At 37.1% G+C, this 24,081-nt stretch overlaps 1 protein-coding gene across 1 annotated transcript in view; it reads left to right on the forward strand.

Annotated features, from left to right (window-relative positions):
- Positions 1–24,081, forward strand: part of LOC128734200 (cyclin-dependent kinase-like 4) — a 240,134-nt gene that overhangs the window by 77,253 nt on the left and 138,800 nt on the right. The window contains exon 3 of the mRNA XM_053828267.1: positions 22,939–23,245. Within this exon, the coding sequence (XP_053684242.1) occupies positions 22,939–23,245 (307 nt within the window). The remainder of the gene's footprint in view (positions 1–22,938; positions 23,246–24,081) is intronic.

Genomic DNA, 24,081 nt, shown 5'->3' on the forward strand with positions numbered 1-24,081 from the left:
GAATATAAACCTGAAAATCTGAATTATTTGTTTAACATAAGTGAGCATTTTCTTCGTAAAGAAGAATATTTTTCAATAATTTTATCCAGCTTTTTACGAGCCGTAATGGCGAACCGTATAATCTGTGTTAGTGTGTTCGTAATATTTGGACAGCATTTTTGACATTTCGTAATTACATCGCACGTTTTCTTTCGGCACGTTCACGTTAAAACTAAAGGAACGTGCGGAAAGAAAACGTGCGATGTATTTAGGAAATGTCCAAAATGCTATCCAAATATTACGAACGCCGTCCGCCATTATGGCATGTAAAAAGCTGGATATGCATTTATGTATCCAGCTTCTTCGAGGCATAATGGCGACTGTTATCCAGCTTTTTACGAGCCATAATGGCGGACAGGTTCGTAATATTTGAACAGCATTTTTGACATTTCCTCAATACATCGCACGTTTCCTTTCCCTACATTCCTTTAGTTTTACCGCGGAAAGAAAACGTGCGATGTATTGGGGAAATGTCAAAAATGCTGTTCAAATATTACGAACACGTCCGCCATTATGGCTCGTAAAAAGCTGGATTCGACTCAGTTCGACAAGAACAAAATATATTTGTCATTATATTTACGTATATATGTATACACGCATGTACATATGCATATACAAGCATAGGCGTCGCACACACAAACCAATTTTATGTCACATACACAAACCAGTTAGCATCGCCTAGTTAGCTTCGAGGTACGATGCTGGTCTAACAAGCCATCTCGTCTTGGCGGGGCTTGCTAGTTAGAGTCAGTAGGATCGTTGCACTGGCCCCGTAATATTCCTGTATTCTAACAGCCGGCTGCGAAGTCTGTCGATAAAGAAGGGTAATGTCTAAAGGCGGTATAAATCCATGGCTTTGGCTTTTTACACAAACAAATTTAGATTCAATGGATTCGACCGCTATAAATTTTATGAAAAGCTCTGAGGTAACAAGTTTATATATTTTTGGATAGAACTAAGTGTAAATTCGATTATCTGAACAACCTTAAGCGAAACTGAAATAAACTTTTTCTCACCGAAAAAGTCAACAAGAATAACATCACAGAACAGAAGTGGAAGTCCGAACGATTCGGCGATCAAACTGGTAACAAAGTCTTTTTTGTTTTTCTTTTGGGAAGGTTTCGTATAGAAGCGAATAACAGCAATATAAGCAGAACGCTCGCTGCCAATCGCATAGCAGCTTTCACATGTTTTTGTGTGCATTCGTATACGTTCGTGTGTTTTCATGGATAAAAGTGACTCGCTACCGCCAGGTTCGCTAGTATCTGAAGAAAGTAGCATGTACGTGTTTGGATTTTCACTTCCACTTCTATTCTGTGATAATATATTAAAGTAAACTTATAGTTGTGTGGTACATTCATATCGTACCGGGATGATGAATTTAAACAATCTAAATATACATTGTAAGCGGTCGGTACCATAAATACAATTGTCTTAGCATTATCAAAACATCAGCACTTAGTCCAGCTTTGAACCCGTTTGAACATCTCTTGAGATTATTTCAAAACTAAAATAAGAAATCATTTGATTTCAGGGTGTCGATTTCCTGGAAAAACCTGGAAAATCAGGGAATATCAGGGAATTCATTTTTGGATCAGGGAAATCAGGGAATATCAGGGAATTTCGAAATTCAATCAGGGAAATTTTGTTTACCCGGCAATATTGCTGATCAACTTTGGAATCAAATCAATTTTCGTGTAAAATATACGCAGATTGATCGGTTGAATTAAAACTTGTTACATGTCTAGTGGCGATTCGATTATCTTTCAGTTTGCCGTAAATTTCTTATTTGTTTTGCGCCGTACAATTGTCAGACTTCACTCGCTGTAGTGCTCGAAATCGGCAATGGCAAGCCTCAAGCACTTTACGGTGCAGACATCAAGAGCACAAACCGGGATACAGACTGTTATTTACACGCGATCCACAGCGTTTTCACCAATTACAGAATTTTACACTCAGAAGCCCCAAGCATTGATCATCTTCCTTCAGTGCATGATTCTTGTCCGTTAAGGGTTACCGGGAGCATTAACGTTCTGTAGAATTTGCGTTTATGCCAGTTGGCAACCTTCGGGACTGGTTCAGCTGGTTACGTACTACGCAGAAAGCTTACATGTTTCTCTGTTCTGACGTGATCCGCAGTGAGCATGCGACTCTTGGCCTGGTTCTTCTCATCTGTCATTTTCTGGCATTCGACATCAAACAAGCTGTTACACTCACCCTTATTCTGCGAGGCGAGTGACGTAACTAATTTGGAGTCATCGCGAATGAGGTGACAATTGTCACCTAGGTGACTCACTTTGTCACCTAGGTGACTCACTTTGTCACCTAGATGACTCACTTTGTCACCTAGGTTGCACGGTTTGTCACTTAGGTGGCACGGGGTTGTTACCTAGGTGACACGGTTGTCACCTAGGTGACAGCACTCAATTCGACTCGCCGTGGCGAGTCACGGCGAGTGACAATTGTCGTATTGAGTCACGTGACTCGCAGGATAAGGGTGATTGTCTTCCCCACGTCGTGCCTATCACTTCCCTCGTAGTTGTTGGCGCCATGGTGGATCCTCCACAGCCTACTTACGTCTTATTCCATTTCGTCATGCTGTTCTGCGATTCGTTGATCAAGCTTTCTGATGTACTCCACTGCAACGTGGAGTGGATCTGCGTGGATCTTACGACGAGATACTGGTCAAAGTCGCTAAGAAAAGACTGTATATTGTGACTTCCAAAAAGTATTGACCGTTAAACAGGATCGATCTGGCAGCTAGAGTCTTGAATTTTCAAGTCGTGCGCACCCCATAAATCCTTTCGAACCTGTCATAGAATTCGTCCCTAGCAAAGCAAAGCAAAGTCTTGAGCATTAACCGTCACTAGACATTATCCTTCTTTATCGACAGACTTCGCAGCCGGCTATTAGAGTACAGGAAAATTACGGGGTCAGTGCAACCATCCTACTGATTCTATCTAACAAAAACCGGCTAGCCGAGATTCGAACACAACTGGCTTGTTAGATCAGCATCGTACCTCGAAGCTAACTGGGCGATATTCTGCACATAACTAATAGTAAATTTCCATATGAAATCCCATATGATTATCATGAGCCGCATATAAACACAATCCTCCCAGAAATACACATAAAAATTATACGCGTATGAATAGTATGTGCAATTATACACATAATAATTATACGCATATGAACAGTATGTGCACATTTTTCGCTTGCACATAAATGATAACTGTTTGGCACATAAAGATCATTTACCGGGCACATTGCAAAAATCTATATGTGGGACACATAGAAACTATACGAAAAGTTTTCTCAGTGTAAACCCGTTAGAGGGTTAATTTCTAATTTTCTATACATATTCATTCAAGTCTGTAAAAATTATCTTTTGTGTTTACATTATTTTTCTATAAATATTATAAAACTAAATAAGGTGTTCATCAAGTAACATAAATGACGCTTACATGTATTTACGCACCCAAGGAAAGACCCAAGGATTTTAAGGAATACGGAACGGATATTTAAAAATATAGTCTAATATAACATCTATACATCTACAATTAAGTTCCTGAGAAATTAAATAATGATTATTGTGGCAGTAGAAAGGCTAGGTCACGCCGCTAGGTGGATTAATTCGGGTTTTTATTCCAATGGTAATGGTTGCTTCTAGAACGCATTATTAATGATATATGTATTGTAGTTTTCAGAGCCATAGGATTTTGTTTGGATTTGGTTCCAAAATGTCTCCATTGTACTTCCATCAATGTCTTTTGATCAAAGCGATATGATTTGATGTGCCTCATGATGCATTATCCCAAAATCCAAGGAATTCCCCTGAACCAGGTACTTGATGTTCCGGATCCGATAGTGATGTGGTCATTTACTTTCAAAATGTCTTTATTATACTTTCAATAGTCTCATTTTATCAAGATGATGTGATTTGATGTGCCGTAAGATGAATTATCCTAAAATTTAAACAATGTGTCGCGAATCAGGTACCAGATGTTCTTCCGGCACCGATGTTCAAGTGACCATGTTGGTATAAAATGTCTCCAATACTTCTATTAGTCTTATTTCATCAAGCTGATGTGATTCGAAGTCTGCGGTACATCAATTAATGCCATTGATTGATGATGAATGAATTATTTCAAAATACAAAACGAAATGGAAAATTGAATACATGTTACGGCAACAGACTAAAAAAAGAAATAATTTTAACCTTCGATTAATCTCTAGAAAATATTTCCAGAAAACTTGTATTAAATCAACAAATCGAAAATATAACTTGCTTAAAAGTTTCAAGTAGATCGGTTTAGGTTTTTTCGAGAAATCATGCTTATCGACTTTGGAAACACAGTTTTGAGAAACTCGCTTTCGCGATTTGCGCTCTGACACGAAACAATCAGCCAAAAAAGTATTCGGACAGCAGCGCACAATTTTTTCTCTTGACAATATTGTTCAGTATTTTTGCAAAGAATCTGTTCCAATCTGTTTGGGATAAAATTAACGTATTTCCAAATATTCCTGTGTGAATTGCTGGCCATTTTTTTACAAGACTTCGATTTAAGTCATTTTGATTGAGGGTGTCGACTCAAATCCAAAAATAAAATTCCCTGACTTTCCCTGATTTTCCCTGATGCTTCAAATATTTTTCCCTGACCCTCAAAACTCGAATGTCAAGCTTATTTGGGCGATTTCTGGCTTAAGTTTTTAACCCTTTAGCATGGCTTATGCGAGCTGCTGAAAACTAAAGCTAGATTTCTTCATGATTTAAGAACACATATCAAAGATTTTTAACCTATTTCTTACCAGCGTTTCGAAAACGCCCTCTTCTATCGAGTCTAGGGACAGTTATGTTTGAGGTATCAACTTGAATCCAAAGAAACAAAGATTGAGAAATAATCTAATCGACCTGTTTTTGCACAAAGCTTAGATGTTACATACAACAAAATTACAGCCGTGTTAACATAACAAATCTTGCTAATTTTCAGTCAGCTCAAACTAGTAACTTTGCCGCTGGAAGGTGGACACATGTCTGCGGGTTTTCAGTTAAACTAAAACAAAACTTTCCTGCAAGTTTCAGCTTGTCATCTTTGCTGTAAAAAGTATGGGGTTAAGGAGATGATTCCTCAAAGATTTTTGGTACAAAAATGTGCGTTTTGCTGGCTTCGAGGTACGGAAAAACTTTAGCTAGATATATTGTTAGAAAATGTCCAAATGGCAAATATTTTAACCCTCAATGGTGGACAGTATGCGAAGTTAAGACTATAAGACTAAAGCTGTGTGTCATGATTTCGGATTGCAACTATCGAGGCTTGAGAGCAACAATGACTCGAAGGTAGTTCGGTCACAGAGAACAGACATCCAAGCGAAAGGTCCCCACTTGGATAAAACTTATGTCAAATTAGTTGGGAAACTATAGTGACGATGTCGCTGAAGGCGCAGAAAATTCTACACTAAACTCACAACAGCTAGCTTCTGGCGCTAGCATAACGCTTATTGTCCATATATACTAGCGCCAGAGGAGCCAAAGGTTGTCAGTGTGCAAATCAAAAGAATCATTTAGTTGGGAAACTATAGTGGTGGTGACGCTAGCATATTAGGCGATTTTAATTTAATATTTTATCCAAGAATTACCGAAAAATTTGTTCCTGAATGGATGTCTGTTCTCTGTGGTTCGGTGGCCGGCCGTTCGTTCCGATGATCGTATATGGGTGTTGAGAATTAAGGCAAATTCTTCAACTACAGCTTAATCAACGTATAGTCACAATCATAAATTCGATGATACTAGGAACGAATTGAAAAAAATTACTGAATAGAGCATTAGATATGAAAACGAGAAATGGAACTATTTCTTAGCTAGCGCTCCTTCAGATAATTATTTTTGCATGAAAATCAAAACTTAAGCTTCTTTTGAATGTACTTTCATGAAAAGATAGTCATTAGCTTGATCGCATCGTTTTTACAATGTTAGAGGGTTAGGAAAACAAGATGAGGTTGAGAAATAGTGCCAAAGCTGCGCCATAAACATGCTTGAGAATGGGAAATACGATCGATATGATTCCCAGTGCTTGTCTTTTTTTGATTTATTTATTAAAATCTTACAAAATTTCTACCGTGCAACGTTTACTTCCTATTTTTCATATAACATTTCTAAGCTCTAGTAGCTATTGATTGAAAAGAGCATCTATTGATGCGCAGAATTTGTTTGGAATTTGTACAAATTTATTTGGAAAAATCAACTCACTAGTATTTTTGATTCTATACACCACTATACCTACATGCTTAAATAAACTGCTTTTCTTCGCTTTTTGCTTTTCTTGTACAATTGTGAGTAACAGCAAGTGAAGAAAGAGACAATTGAAATCTGAAATCGAAGAAAAGAAAAAACTTTTCGATTGAATCCCACTATTTAATATTTATTTGCAACAGATACGTAGTTCACCTACGACGTGCAGGCTTCATCAGTGTCTTATTTCAAAGCGTATAGCGTCACTTTTCTTGAATTTCATTGCAAATTTTAAAATTGCAAATTGTCATCACATGCATACATACATACATACATACACACATACATACATACATACATACATACATACATACATACATACATACATACATACACACATACATCACACACATCTCATACATTGAATACAATCAACATTTGATTGATATGTTTTGATTTCACACGTTTTAACGGTTTAATATACGGTGCTTAAGTGTTAAAGTTTGAATAACTTTTGAATGAAGCGTCCGATTTTAAATAACTCAGTTTCGTTTGATAGATCTCAGCAGCAATTTCCAAATAATAATAAAATATGTGATGTTTTTCATTGAATTAATGCTTATATGTTATATAAATATGTTTTAAATACTATTTTTTCACATTTCTTTATGTAACTTTCAAACTACAAGTCCAATCGTCATGAAATTTGGAAGTTAAGGGTTTGCAAGGCTCCTCTTTCATATGCAATCAATTTTGTTCAAATCGGTTAAGAGACCTATGAGCTAATGAAGTCCCATATTTTTCGTATTTTTATACATAACTTTTGAACTAAAAGTCCGATCAGTATGAAATTCAATAGCGACCAATGGGACACCTAGACCTTTCATTTGACACTAAGAACATTAAAATCGGTCCAGCCATCTCCGAGAAAAGTGAGTGAGATTAAAAGCGTCACATACACACACACACACACACATACACACACACACACACACACACACACACACACACACACAAACACACACACACACACACACACACGCACATACACACACACACACACACACGCACGCACACACACACACACACACACACGCGCACACATACACACACACACACACACACACACACACAAACACACACACACACACACACACACACACACACACACACAGAAAATGCTCAGTTTTCGAAACTGAGTCGAATGGTATATAACATTCGGCCCGCAGGACCTTCTTTCCATTTCCGATTTTCCAAGTGATTTCTATACCTTTATACTATATATTTATATAGTAGAAAGGCAAAACCATTCAATAGTGATCTATCCGGCTATATTACCTGCCAAATAAAACTAATAGCGCATAAATCGGTTTGGCCATCTCTGAGAAACAGGCGATCATTTGTACCTAGTCAAAACAGGCTTTTTAAGGCTAACTTTTAAACTGCTTGTCCGTTTTCAATAAAACTTGGTTAAAAGTTTAGTAATAGTAAGAGCTTTCGTTTGGTACTAAGTTTGTTAAAATTGGTTGCGTAGTTCCGGAGAAACGCGTGTCACGTAGTTTTCACATTTTTGCTTATAACTTTTAAACGAAAAGTCGGACCACAAAGCAATTCAATAGTGATATACTAGGCAATAATACCACAGAGAACAGACATCTATTCAGGAAGAAATGTTTCGCGAATTCTTGGATAAAATTTCAAATTAAAATCACCTAACATACTAGCGACACCACCACTATAGTTTCCCAACTAAATGATTCTTTTGATTGGCACACTGACAACCTTTGGCTCTTCTGGAGCTAGTATATATGGACTATGTGCGTTATGCTAGCGCCAGAGGCTAGCTGTTGTGTGTTTAGTGTAGAATTTTATGCGCCTTTAGCGACACCATCACTATACCCAGGTAACCAATAAGCATTTGCAATGCAATTTAAAAGCAAGCCAATAAGCATTTAAGTTGCCTTAAATGCTACTTAAATGCTATTTTGGCAAAATATACGCCTAATTTACTGCTAGCCCTCTTATAGTGCTGACAATGCTTATTTGCAGCTAGTTACCAACAAGAAGAATTTAAATAGAATTGAGGATGCCAATTTATAACAGTTATGCAGTCAAAAAGCTGATTAACAACAACCTGCAGTATAAAACGCCAGGGATGCTAATAAACGACTGATTTACTGCTTATTTTAATGCTTATTGGTTACCTGGGTAGTTTCCCAACTAATTTGACATAAGTTTTATCCAAGTGGGGACCTTTCGCTTGGATGTCTGTTCTCTGTGATAATACCTTTCAAACAAAAGTAATAGCGGTCAAATCGGTTTAGCCATCTTCGAGAAACAGGTGATAGAAAATGAGCTGCACACACACACATACACACAGACATTGCTCAGTTCGTCGAGCTCTATCGATTGGTATATGTGATTCGGCCCTCCGGGCCTCGGATCAATTTCGTGTTTTTCGACCAATTTCTAAACCTTTGTTATATAGTATAACAAAGGTAATTATATAGTATAACAAAAGTAAAAACCTAATTTAATCCACCTAGTGGTGAAAGGAACCTTTGTTATACGATCTTACTTGCTATTTGAGATAGAAATCGACACGTTTGGCTTACATGAAATTTTTGGAAATTGAATAAGTTTACAAAATTTGAACCAAATAGAAGCACTTATAAATTTTGATAGTTCCTTTTCTCATGAAATTGCTGAGTAAGTTGTTACTAATGAACAGTATCGTTCCAACAGTCAAGCAGTAAAGACGTCTTCAAGGAGCTGAGTACTTTTGTTTATATAACTTTTGCCAGTTCGCTGAACTGTGCCCAACAACTACATCTAACAAACACGAAACAAAATGGCCGCTACGCCATATCACTTGACTACAAATGGACCGCGTCTAAACACACTCGTAATTGACCTGACTAATGTACCGCAAAGGAAGATAAATATGGATCTGATCGTCAAGTTCGTTCAGGAGAACCTGGAAATCCCGTTTTCAAACATCTGTACTCTACAACATAACACAGGGAAGTCATTAGTTTTCATCGAATGTCAAACTGAGGAGCAAGCCAACAAAGCAGTAGACAGAAACAATAGCAAGCACGAATTGGTTATCGAAAACATAAAATATGCTATCAATGTTCATATGGAGGATGGCGCAACCACGGTTCGCATTCACGATATATCACCGCAAACAGAAAGAAGTGACATCGAAAATACAATGAAGAACTATGGAAATGTTCTTTGGATCAAGGAAGAAGTTTGGTCAGAGCCTGCCGTATTGAAAGGAATCAAAAACGGAGTACGATCAGTTCGCATTCGGCTGCACACAGCCGTTCCATCCTACATCAACATCAATGGCCAAGTTACTCTAGTAACCTACAAACATCAGCAACAGACATGCCGGCATTGTTGCAAGCCAGTGCATTGGGGCAGGAAATGCATCGAGGCGAGCTACATGGAGATGCAAATGCGAGGGGGGAACATTAGCGACAGGCTTAGGGCGTCCGGAGTAGACTATGCTGGGGCAGTAAAACAAAACCGACAAGAATATGATCCAATTATTGAAAATCAAAAGGTAGGTGTTAATTTCACAAATCTCACAGAGCTCTTTCGTCCACCTAAACCAACTACTACCCTCCATGACCGTAATATGTACAAACCAAAAAACAGAACAAAAGACTAAATGATATGTAAGCAAAGTGAAATTTATGTAAGCAACTTAAAAATAACATTAAAAATGTATTTTACCACAGTACCCCTTGAAAAAGACACCAACAAAGTGTCGAAACGTTGGGAAAACATCAAACTTCAGTCTTGATAAATTTCTCCGAAGACTGCCCTGCCGAATATTAACAGTTACACCTAAACAAATTCAAAGCAACAATAGCGTTCAAGATCAAAAAACATCTCAAACTAACTCGGGTACAAATAATACTAAAACAATAGCACCATGTGCTATCACAAATACAGCAGAAGGCCTGTCAAAATCGAAATCTGTCGTAGATCAACTCAATGTGGCATCGGTTAAAAACTCGGAAGAACCAAAAATTGTAAATTCGAGTAATGTAAAGCATAAGAATGTTTTGAGTCAGAGAAAATCTTCAAATAACACAAGTGATAGTTGGTTATCGGATGAGGAGGATATGGAGGTTTCTGAGTTAACTGATGCGGGTTCTCCGCCGGTAAAACAAAAGCGTGGTCGTACAAGAAAATCACTCAAATAAATGGATTCTTTGTCATACAAGATCGCATCAATTAATCTGAATGGTATTTCAAATGAAAATAAATTAAATGCGCTAAGAACTTTTCTATATTTGATGGAAATTGATATTGTGATGCTTCAGGAAGTCTGTGGCGAAATTAGTATTAGTGGATACGATTCTTTTATAAATACTATACATGGCAAACGAGGAACAGCGATTCTAGTAAAATCACATATAAAGACTACAAAAATACAAAAAAGTGGTGACTTTCGTATAGTTAGTCTAATGATAGAAAGTCATATAACAATATGCAATGTTTATGCACCATCGGGGAGTGCTCGCAAAGATGATAGAGAACGTTTGTTCTCACATACGATTCAATATTATATAAATAACGGCGTAGGGGGTTTGATAGTAGGTGGGGATTTTAATTCAGTTATCAACAGAAAAGATGCAAACCATTTTTCGAATTACAGTCAAGCGTTCAAACACTTTACACAGTCCTTAAATTTGTATGATGCGTGGGAAGTAGTGAGGAAAAATGAGATAGATTATACGTTCATACGAAACGGTTCAGGTGCTAGGTTGGACAGGATATATGTATCTGAAGGGATGAGACCAGATATAGTGGACATGAAATCCCAAAACTGTTCATTTTCGGATCACAAAACGGTGATCCTGAAAATAAAACTTCCAAACCTTGGCCAACCGTATGGTAAAGGATTATGGCGAATGAATGACGTTGTGTTAACAGATGATGTAATAGCAGAATTTAGAACAAAGTGGGTCTGGTGGGTACGACAGAAACGGCATTACAGTTCGTGGATGTCCTGGTGGGTTGATTTTGCGAAAATAAGAATCATCTCCTTCTTCAAATGGAAATACAGCATTATAAGAAAACGTTATCATGATACAACAGAATTTTTTTACTCAGCTTTAAATAAACTTTACAAAGATTATGTATCAAATCCTCTGTTACTGGCAGAAATAAATAAGATAAAAGGCAAAATGCTAGCCTTGCAAAAAGAAATGATTAATAGTTTATACAAACATTCAAAAACTTATATTTCTGGGGAAGACGCTTCAATGTTTCATGTTGGGGAAACAATTTCACAAAAGAAAAAAACTCAGGTGAGAGAGTTGGAAGTTAATGGGGAAATAACATCTGATAGACAAGATATTGAAAATGAAGTCATACAATTCTTCACAAATTTGTATAATGAACAAGATTGTGCTCAAGATACGTTTTTTAATCCGCGAAATATAATTGATGCTGATCTTCCGCAAAATCGAGAAATGATGAGACAAATCTCTGATGACGAACTATGGCATGCAATTAAAACTAGTCAGTCACGAAAATCTCCTGGATGCGACGGATTAACAAAAACTTTCTATATAAAATGTTGGGAAATAATGAAAATAGAACTATTAGAAATTGCAAACGATGCGATACGAGGCAATTTACCAAAACAGTTTTTGGATGGGATAGTTGTTTTAGTCAGGAAAAAAGGTCGATCTAATAAAATCGAAAATTTCCGACCAATAACACTGTTGAATTTCGATTACAAGCTAATTACCAGAATATTAAAAATCAGACTATCAACTTTTTCTCATTTGTTAATTTCGGATATTCAAAAATGTTCAAATGGATCGAAAAATATCTTTGAAGCTACCTGCTCTATAAGAGACAAAATCGCTGAAACTACCGTAAAAAAGAAAACATCCTTGTTACTATCTTTCGATCTCGAAAAAGCGTTTGACAGGACCGATCATAATTATTTATATGAAACTATGTCAAAAATGGGTATCAACGCCAATTTCATAAGATTCCTTCAAATCAGCTACAGTAACTCGTTTTCAAGAATTCTGATAAACGGAAGAATTTCAAATCCTATAAAAATTAAAAGATCAGTTAGACAAGGTGACCCTTTGTCCATGATATTATTTTGTATATATATAGACCCTCTACTACAAAAACTGAAAGAGGTGTGCAATGGACAAACCGACATTATAAACAGTTATGCAGATGATATTAGCATGGTTATAAATGATGTGAATAAACTAAATATAGTTAAAAATATTTTTGATAGATTTGAATTGGTCTCAGGAGCAAAGGTTAACTACGAGAAAACAAAAGCGATTAAAATAGGTCTCAATAGAGATCTTGATATACCCACTTGGTTACATATTGATGAACACATAAAAATATTAGGAGTATGGTACCTAAACAGTAGTAAATTGATGATGAAAAAAAATTGGTCCGAGTTAACACAAAAAATAAGAGTAATGTTATGGAGTCATCAGTTCAGATCATTAAATTTATTACAAAAAGTGATCTATTTGAATACTTTCGCGTCGTCACGAATTTGGTATTTAGCATCCACCATAGCAATAGACAAGCAATGTGTAGCAAAACTCAAAAATCTATATTCAAATTTTTTATGGTATCGGTGCTCTTTAAGAATCGCCTTCGACCAGATGTGTTTACCACGGAAACGGGGTGGCTTAGGTCTGATTTCACCAGAATACAAATGCAAAGCTTTGTTAATAACTAGATACTTACGATTAAAAGAAGTCTCGCCATTTTTTCATAATTATACAAATAATTTGCAAAATCCCCCAAATATTAAAGAAATTCCAATAAATGCCTATTTTCTTAAAGTAATGTATCTTGAAATACCGTATCTACCAAGTCAGATTGTGGGGAATCCTGCGGCATCAGTACTGTATGACCATTATATCCAACAAATAGGAAAACCATATGTGGAGCTAAAATATCCACAGTTCGAATGGAATAAGATTTGGAGAAACATATTTCTGAATAAGATATCATCCGACTACCAACTTGTATGGTACCTTCTTGTAAATGAGAAGCTGCCATGCGCAGACAAGTTCTACCGCCATGGACGTCTGGATTCGCCTTTCTGTGTTTATTGCCCTCAAGAAATTGAGGATCTGAAACATAGGTATTCAGCATGCAGTAGAGTAGTTGGTTGTTGGTGGTTTTCTCTGACACAAATAAAACTAGTAAATCGACGCCGAACAAGGAACATTGGATTTAATGATTTCAAATTCCCCATATTGAGTTGTTTTAATAAACCTGACAGAAAACGAGCCATAACATTATTTTTACATTATTTGCACTATGTTTACACTACAAACAGAGATATTTTGAACTTGAACGAATTAATTTTTCTACAGAGTTTAGATTTGTGAGACTAACACGCATGTATCAATTATGTAATAAAATAAACAATATATAAAACATGTAACAGATAAACAAAAATAAAAAATAAACACGTCCTAAGATTAGAAAAAAAAAAAAAAAATGAAGGTAAGTCTAAGTAAAAGTGAGTTGTAAGATGAAATATTATTCTTTAACATATGCATTGCGTAGTAAAGGCACAGAGAACAGACATCCAAGCGAAAGGTTCCCACTTGGATAAAACTTATGTCAAATTAGTTGGGAAACTATAGCCACAGAGAACAGACATCCAATCAGGAACAAATTTTTCGGGAATTCTTGGATAAAATTTCAAATTAAAATCACCTAATATGCTAGCGTCACCACCACTATAGTTTCCCAACTAAATGATTCTTTTGATTTGCACACTGACAACCTTTGGCTCCTCTGGCGCTAGTATATATGGACTGTAATCGTTATGCTAGCGCCAGAAGCTAGCTGTTGTGAGTTTAGTGTAGAATTTTATGCACCTTTAGCGACATCATCACTATAGTTTCCCAACTAATTTGATATAAGTTTTATCCAAGTGGGAACCTTTTGCTTGGATGTCTGTTCTCTGTGCTATAGTGATGATGTCGCTAAAGGTGCATAAAATTCTACACTAAACTCACAACAGCTAGCTTCTGGCGCTAGCATAACGGTTACAGTCCATATATACTAGCGCCAGAGGAGCCAAAGGTTGTCAGTGTGCAAATCAAAAGAATCATTTAGTTGGGAAACTATAGTGGTGGTGACGCTAGCATATTAGGTGATTTTAATTTGAAATTTTATCCAAGAATTTCCGAAAAATTTGTTCCTGAATGGATGTCTGTTCTCTGTGGTAAAGATCTAGTTTATAAGTTTTTGAACTATGCATAATTTCCTGTAATGCCATTCTATTTGATTCACAACAATAAAGTTTTCTTGAATAAATTTCATCAATTTTTATTAACTTTCGGTTACTCACGCTGTTGTATTTTGTACAACATGTGTAGGTTTTTGAATGCCATATTGTTATAAAGTTACAAATCGTATATTACGTATATACTAACGTATATTCTTCAGTAAACTTGTTATGAGCAAAATGTCAGAATTATTCAATGCATTAATACTTTAAATTGTTAGGAAACAAGATTAGCATAAACCGACATCACAGAAACGAAGCAAGTAGCATGTGAGGCGTACCGCAATTGACCCCAACTGGAATTTTCTCTCGTTTCTTCATATGGAAAAATGGTGTCTGTATGCAGCAAAACTATCAGCAAATGTAAAATGTTCAAAAAGGATCCATCTGTTGGTAATCGAGTAATTCGGGGTCAAAATCAGGTTATTTTTTTACAATTAAAGTTCTACAGTTCCTAAACAAGCAAACATAGAGGTATACTAAATTCAGCAAAGTTGTATATTTTTATTATTTGTACAACTTTGTGTCATACAACAATTACAAGAAAAGTTAGAATAGAAAAACTGACCTTACACATTCATATACATTAAATAAGATTTTTCTACCTTCACTGAAGAGATAGAAGGTTACTGTCTTCAGCAAAATTTCTTGTAATAATATGCTCTAAAAGTTTGCAGCACACATCAATGTGTTGTATTGAAACTGATTGAAACTGAAGGAAAATAATTTTTTTATTTCACTTTTAGGTGGATTATTCAAAATTCAAATTCTACCAGACGATAGAGTTTTCAATTTTAAGAAACTCTTCCAAAGGTTTGATAAACTTAAAACCAAGTTTTCCCAGTCAAAACTCTAGTGCGCACGTTTTCTTTTGGGCGTTTGGCACGTTTTGGGCTATTGTGCGCGCAATTAACCGTGTTATAAAAGTTGGCGCGAGTGTTCGAGGGTTAATATCTTTTGACCGGTAAAACCAATTCTTATGTAATTTTGCATTGTTTGCTTCTTGTGATCGGCGGTTTTCGGCGTAAATAAATTCAAATTCAAGTGCCAGTCTGTCCGTACGTTTCGAGCTACTTACTGGCTTTCACTCAGAAGCAAACAATTTGAATTGCGGCGATCAACTCAATGGAACAGTAATTTTGCATATATATTCGAAGTGTGAAAACCTCGCGTTTGATATTAAAATAATTGAAATTAGGCAAATTATCTTGGTTAAAATCATTATAAATTATTGTTAATTTTGGTGTGGTGTATTCGATTGCTCATAACTTTCAAATTGAACGTCCAATCAGAAAACCATTCAATAGTGATCTATCCGGCTATATTACCTGCCAAACGAAACTAATAGCGTGTAAATCGGTTTGGCCATCTCTGAGAAACAGGCGTTCATGTGTACCTAGTCAAAACAAGTTTTTCAAGGCTAACTTTTAAACTGCTTGTCCGTTTTCAATAAAGCTTAGCAAAATGTTTAGTAATAATAAGAGCTTTCGTTTGGTACTAATATCGTTAAAATTGGTTGCGTGGTTCCGGAGAAAACCGTGTCACGTAGTTTTCACATTTTTGCTTATAACTTTCAAACGAGTCAGACCACGAAACCATTTAATAGTGATATACTAGGCAATAATACCTTTCAAACAAAAGTAATAGCGGTCGAATCGGTTCAGCCATCGCCGAGTAACAGGCGATAGAAAATTCGGAGCGAACACACATACACACATACATACACACACACACACACACACACACACACACACACACACACACACACACACACACACACACACACACACACACACACACACACACCACACACACACACACACACACACACACACACACACACACACACACACACACACACACACACACACACACACACACACACACACACACACACACACACACACACACACACACACACACACACATACACACACACACACACACCACACACACACACACACACACACACACACACACACACACACACACACACACACACACACACACACACACACACACACACACACACACACACACACACACACACACACACACACACACACACACACACACACACACACACACACACACACACACACACACACACACACACACACACACACACACACACACACACACACACACACACACACACACACACACACACACACACACACACACACACACACACACACACACACACACACACACACACACACACACACACACACACACACACACACACACACACACACACACACACACACACACACACACACACACACACACACACACACACACACACACACACACACACACACACACACACACACACACACACACACACACACACACACACACACACACACACACACACACACACACACACACACACACACACACACACACACACACACACACACACACACACACACACACACACACACACACACACACACACACACACACACACACACACACACACACACACACACACACACACACACACACACACACACACACACACACACACACACACACACACACACACACACACACACACACACACACACACACACACACACACACACACACACACACACACACACACACACAGACATTGCTCAGTTTGTCGAACCCTATCGATTGGTACATGTGACTCGGCCCTCCGGGCCTTGGATCAATTTCGTGTTTTTCGACCAATTTCTAAACCTTTGTTATATAGTATAACAAAGGTAAAAACGTATAAAGTTATGATTTTTAATACTACATTTTAGAAGTGATTAGATGTTTACTTATTGGTATACATTTCTTAGACAAAACATGAGAAAGTTTTGCCTGTCCGGAAAATGATTCAAAAGTGTCCTGATATTGATTCACAGAGATGTGAGATGTCCGGATTTATGAACAAAACAAGCCAGTTTATTTCTCTTATTTTAATGTATTTTATTGAGTTTTCGTTGTAAAATTGACGTGTTATTGCAAATTTAAGCTTTACATTTGATTATAGTACAAAGCAGTTACTAGAATGTTGCGAAATTATTGTTTACGGAGCATATTAAACATATGACCTGCTTAAGTGTCCGGATATTGATGCAGCATGGTACCAATTTGATATCTGTGCTTGAGAAGTAAGCCAAAACAAGTGACCAAGTTTCCTCATTTCAACAAGATTTCTTAACACCGCGATTAAACCTAGACTATTTTGATGTCCTTGCTTGGGAAGTACGCTAGAAAGGGTCAAAGCCCCCTCGTGCCAACAGATTTCTTACGAACGCGATTAAACCTAGTCCGATTTGATGTCTGTGTTAGGGTAGAGTGCCAGAAAAAATAAAAAATAATAGGTAATAAAAAAAATCTTTAATTTCTGTAAGGTAGCAGGAAAGCAATAGTTTATGTCCTTGATTTTGTTAAATTGTTTCCAAATGGACATAAAAATAACTCTGAAATCTCCTGAGGATTGAACGTATGCAATGTTACTACTTTGATAAGTGTTACATACAAAGCATGTAACATGTATATATGTTGCATTTAGCATGTATATATGAAGAATCGCATGATTACAAGCATGGATACATGCTACTATCCCTACAAAGATACTTACGTAGTCATACGTCACCTATATATGCGATCGTGTCTTGTACACAACCCCTCTGATTTTTTTTGGGTCCGCTATTTAAGCGATTTTTGCTTCTGTTCTGTTTTTCTGAATTTTCCCAGAACCCGGCAATTGTGGGAAAATCGAAAGTTTTTCTCAGTACTGGCCATGACATAGGTCACTTGTTCGAAAATTGTTCCGATTTAAAGAATTTACCAAACATGAATTTGAATTTTTGACACTTGACCAATGTTATATTGATTTGCATTGTATTTATGTTTTACGTATATTGTACACAAGAAAAGATGTTGGGTTTTTGCGCCACCTAGAGAGTGCATAGTTTGTGCAGCTCTAGGTGGCTTTTCTCAGCCTATTTCATTCAGACCACGTGTCGGTTGAAATTAAAATGATTAAATAAATAAATAAATAAATGAAATTTTCAGAAAAATGAAACAGATGGCCTACTAGTAGGTGAAGATTCGTATGTACTCAGAATTTTCCCAGAACCCAGCAGTTCTAAGGAAAACGAGAGTTTTCCTCCCTGCATCATTTAAACATAACCAGGTGTTCTTTTTTAAATGTATTCTTTTTTAAACGATAATTTACGTTGAATTTTTGTTATTTTCGGTTTTCTGCTTGGAAAAATGAGAAAAATGTCTTTGTTTTGCAGTGAAAAATTCCTTGCGCAAAACTTGCATGCAAGCACTTGAAAGTGCTTGCGCATTTAACCGCCCACCAAAAACGTACATTTTTCAGCTGCTGAAGGCAATCGCCACCTCGATACTAACCAATCCATCACATTTTTCAGCACTGATTACAACCACTCTAAAAGTTAAGCACTTAATTGTCACACACCATATTATTTACTACCTTTTGACGTAGGACTACATCTTTGTTTACTAAACTGGGACTAGGTAGCACTTTGTGAAAACGAAAATAGAAGTGGAACGTTTGAATGAAAGATTTCAAATAGTAATAACTACTAAACAACTGAACGTAACTAAACAATTTATATATCATTGGATAGATAAAATGATCAGCAATTCTATAGAGGGGGTAAGAGAGCAATTTTATGAAGGGTGTAAGAGGGGGGGGGGCTCCTATACAAGTGACACACAAATTTCCTCAAAACTCGAGAGCTAATCAAGCAAAAGGAACCAAAATTGGCATGTGGGGGTTTTAGAACACAGCAATTTTTCCTATGGAGTACTGAGGCCCCTTCCCCTTCTAAGAGGGGGCTCCCATACAAATGAAATACTAATTTCCTCATAACTCGAGAACTAATCAAGCAAATAGAACCAAATTCGGCATGTGGGGATTTTTGGAGGCATGAATTTATTTTATGATGGTTTGAGACTCCTCGCCTCTGTGGTAGGAGGATAAGGACGCCCATACAAATAAAACGGAATTTTTTGTATATGTGCCATATTTTCTGCTATGTAACAGGCGGTAAGCTGTGAAAGTAAACTAGTAACCTTCACGGAGCAGCAGAGAGAGAATCTACGCCGCTAACTTACGTGCCTATTGCCATTCATATCAAAAGAGATGGACCTTCGCCTGGCACGTCATATTTGCGATGAACGCGCCTTAGCTTTAATGTTGGTAACCAATGGTCCTTTTAAAGGCCACAAGCGAGTTAAAGTAAGATTATTGAAACATGTCAAGCTACGCATAACCATACTTGATACAATAATTTGTGGACTGGTCATTCATTACTATTTCAACCTTTATGATGCACACAAGTGATTTTTAAAGGAATCTCCTGTGCATTAGGTTTAATCGTATTCGGGTCGACGCCGCAAAGAGCAACTTTTTGCCTATAGCGTTCGATAGCTTCTTTAGAGTCCTAGAAAAAGGCAAATAATAATGTTTTCATAATTTAATTTTCATAATTCAAAACATAGTATTTTGAAAAATGTTGACACTGTTTTTTGTTTCGGTACACGTGCGAACTGCGAAGTGACAGCGGTTTGTTGCCCTCATTTTCAACCGTATAAACATCACTTACACAAACAAAACTGGAAAGCTCTATTGCAAGTCGTATTGCAATAATTGTTACCGCGGTCGGATAATTCACCTTCGGTCGACTCGCACAACTACTTACCTTTTTGCCTTCTCGGCCTAAGCTTGTTCGGCAACAGCCCAGAGGTCCGACAGGCCTTATGGTCGCTAATACGGTAGGTCATCAGATCGCGCAGCCCATAAGTTCGGAAGGCGCAGGGGACGCAGATAATTCCAACCTAGCTTAAAGTTAGCGAGGAGCAGTGTCTTTATTTGTCAAAAGGTTCACAATTTATACTCGAATTGTGTTGATGATAACATCGTTTCTTGACGTTAAAACGAGATAGACTACCAAGACAGCGGGAGTCGAAAAAAAGGATCTAAATGAATATTGTCAATTGCAAGGAAAATTGTACCATCCAAAGTGCGATATCGCTCATAAAAGTGCTATTTTGCAATAAATCGTTTCGGTATCTTCGGCGCACTTTTTCGTCATATTCCAAGCAATAAGTGCGCCGAAGATACCGAAACGATTTAATGCAAAATAGCACTTTTATGAGCGATATCGCACTTTGGATGGTACAATTTTCCTTGCAATCGACAATATATAATTTACTCTATGTTGAATTGCATTCTATGTGCAATGAGGAAATTTGATCCTTTGTCGAACACTGCTCGAAGTTCGACCACTAGCGACGTTGGTCAGCACAAAAATTGTATTTCGTTCTGGCCGGCGCTGGTGCTCGTTCATGTAGCAGCGAACGGAAGGGTTTGGTTATTTTACTGTAGCGTATGATTCATTACTTTTATTTATTTTGTCTGTTGCTAACTTTGGGTGACGTACGTATAGTACAATTGGTACACTCAAAATAATTTTCACGTCGAATTTACGGAAAAAGTAATGTGAATATTTTCCATCCAACTTTTCCCGTTCTATTTACGTGAATTCCACGTAGTTTGCATTAGTATGCGTGCATTTACATGGAAATCAGATAGATGTTAATAGATTACGAAAGTGAATGTTAATAGATTTTCCAATTATATTCAACTGAAAGTCGCGTAACTCCTTGTAGAGAAATTTACGTGATTTTTCACGTGGAAAGGATGTGTGGATTATTTTGCGTGTACCTTAAATCCAAGTAAATAATATGGGAAAAATACACTCAAAAAAATCAGCACATCATGTTTACGTGAAAACATAGGTACTTCTCATCCATCACACTTTTCATGTAACATTCACGTGAATTGTTGGTAACTCGCACTCATACTAACCAGTTTACGTGCGATCCCGGTAAGTTTTATCAATTTTCCCAATAACTAGGGTAACCAACGTATTTTGGACCCCCTCAGCAGCTGTACATAATTTGGACACTTACAGCAAAATCAAATGCAAGTGTCCAAATTATGTACAGCTGCTGAGGGGGTCCAAAATAAGTTGTTTACCCTAGTACATGAAGTTCACGTAAGTTGCTGAACAGAAGTTTACATGATTTTTCACGTGGATGCGACGTGTCGATTTTTTTGAGTGTAGGATGGAAAACACTCAACAACTGAAGATAGAATTAACAAAAGGGCGAATGTCGCAAGCGTAAACAAACCGAGTGAGGGTTGATTTTCCTATAAAGCATTGCACGCAGATGTCAGTGCGTTTTTTTTCGTCCCAGATTTGACAGTGTTGTGGGATTTGTTTTGATTACTTATTCGCAAGACCCAGAAGCAAAAAAACTGCAAAAATGACAAAAATATATGTTGTGCAGAACTGATATCATTTTTCTGCTTCGGAAAAGTCGGGCATTTCCGGTTTCCACAAACAAGTGGTACGAATTACAAGTAATAAACTCACTAGCAATAAAATTAGGTTACAAAGGGAATCAAAACAAAACACACAAAAACGTCAAACCAGAGTTGAGGTTAGGCACCGTGCAAAGGTTTATGCTGGCCCAGCAAAAAATAACTCTCACCCGTTTTTTACATTTGCGACATTCGCCCTTTCGTTAATTCTATCTAGAACTTTTCACGTAATTTTGTGGTGAAAATTATTTTGAGTGTTCGAAGTTCAGGTCATTATTATGGGACTAGTGTGCTAATTGTACGTCCTTTAGTTGCACAGTCTTTTAATTGCAAGTCCGCTAGTTGCACGATAGTATATTGCCCCTTTTATGACTATTTAGACTACTGTGATAATCATTTAATGCAACGTACCGCATTTTGCACTGTTAATCTGACACTAGAGTAGCTTTTAGTTTGATCTACTAATGGGTTTGACTTCTTTTTCCTTCTTCCCCTTCTTTGTCACTTCATTTTCTTTGAGCGAAATCGTGTGCGAGATTCGACTGTGATAATCGTGTAAATCGGGGTAGTCTAAATAGGGGCAAATGTCGCAATAACTAAAAAGCAATAATTATTATCTGTCAAACTAAACGTGGTTTCCTAGGTGATTGTTGTAAACAACAATGCAGCATTGCCGAATATAAACTTTCTCTTTGCATTACGTAGCAATTTAATATAAACTTTGACGAATTAGACACGTATTCATTTATGTTCGTTTGTAGAGATTTATGTGATTTTCCCAAAATCTGGCGTACGTATGAGTGCTGAGTGCAAGTGAAGAGTTCTTAACGGTGACAACGCACCACTGCATGGCTTCATTCGTGCAACTGGCGAACGAGTGCTGTACTATATTTGCTTTTTTTCTAATTGTATTTTTATTCCCTTTTAAAATTTTATTTTTTGTTACAGATCACGTGGGAGTAGCAGAATGGATCGCTATGAAAAACTTAGTCGACTTGGTGAGGGATCATATGGAGTAGTTTACAAATGTCGTGACAGAGATACTGGTTCACTGGTAGCGGTGAAGCGGTTTGTAGAATCAGAAGATGACCCTGCTATACGAAAGATTGCGTTACGCGAAATTCGTCTATTGAAAAATTTGAAACATCCCAATCTAGTGTGTTTATTGGAAGTATTTCGACGAAAACGGAGACTCCATCTAGTGTTCGAGTTTTGTGAACACACGGTATTGCATGAACTTGAACGTCATCCTGAGGTATGTTTACTAATATTGAAATAGAAGCAATCCTAACACTTGAAAAGACCAACAAAACAAATGTAAACAAACCGAGTCAGAGTTCGTTTTCTTATGGTAGTCCTGTAAAAATAATTCTCTCGGTTTGCTGACTACAATCACAGAGAACAGACATCCAAGCAAAAGGTTCCCACTTGGATAAAACTTATATCAAATTAGTTGGGAAACTATAGTGATGATGTCGCTAAAGGTGCATAAAATTCTACACTAAACTCACAACAGCTAGCTTCTGGCGCTAGCATAACGGTTACAGTCCATATATACTAGCGCCAGAGGAGCCAAAGGTTGTCAGTGTGCAAATCAAAAGAATCATTTAGTTGGGAAACTATAGTGGTGGTGACGCTAGCATATTAGGTGATTTTAATTTGAAATTTTATCCAAGAATTCCCGAAAAATTTGTTCCTGATTGGATGTCTGTTCTCTGTGCTACAATCGCGTATCACTCCCAGGCATGGTCAAAAATCGCATCAAATTGTTGTCATCGATACTCAATCACCGATTCAGCTCACACAACCATCACCTTTTAGACACTCACTCAGAGAGACCAAGCGTCCTCTCATAACAGTTTGCATCATTTCTCGGGTAATTTTTCAAATAGACCTATATGTCTATTTACAATGAGAGATTCTCTTCCGCTTGTTACGGCTACATAAATGCATAAAAAAGAAAATTTTCAAAACATTTAGCTAAATAGTGACTCCGGCAACCGATTCATGTAAAGCTGATGTATTAAAATCCGAACCCTGTCACGACAGCTGTCAGCTGAAGCCGCCTCCGATTGTGGTGCTAATAGAGGT

This window comes from Sabethes cyaneus, chromosome 1 (genome assembly GCF_943734655.1).
Source record: "Sabethes cyaneus chromosome 1, idSabCyanKW18_F2, whole genome shotgun sequence".
NCBI lineage: Eukaryota > Metazoa > Arthropoda > Insecta > Diptera > Culicidae > Sabethes > Sabethes cyaneus.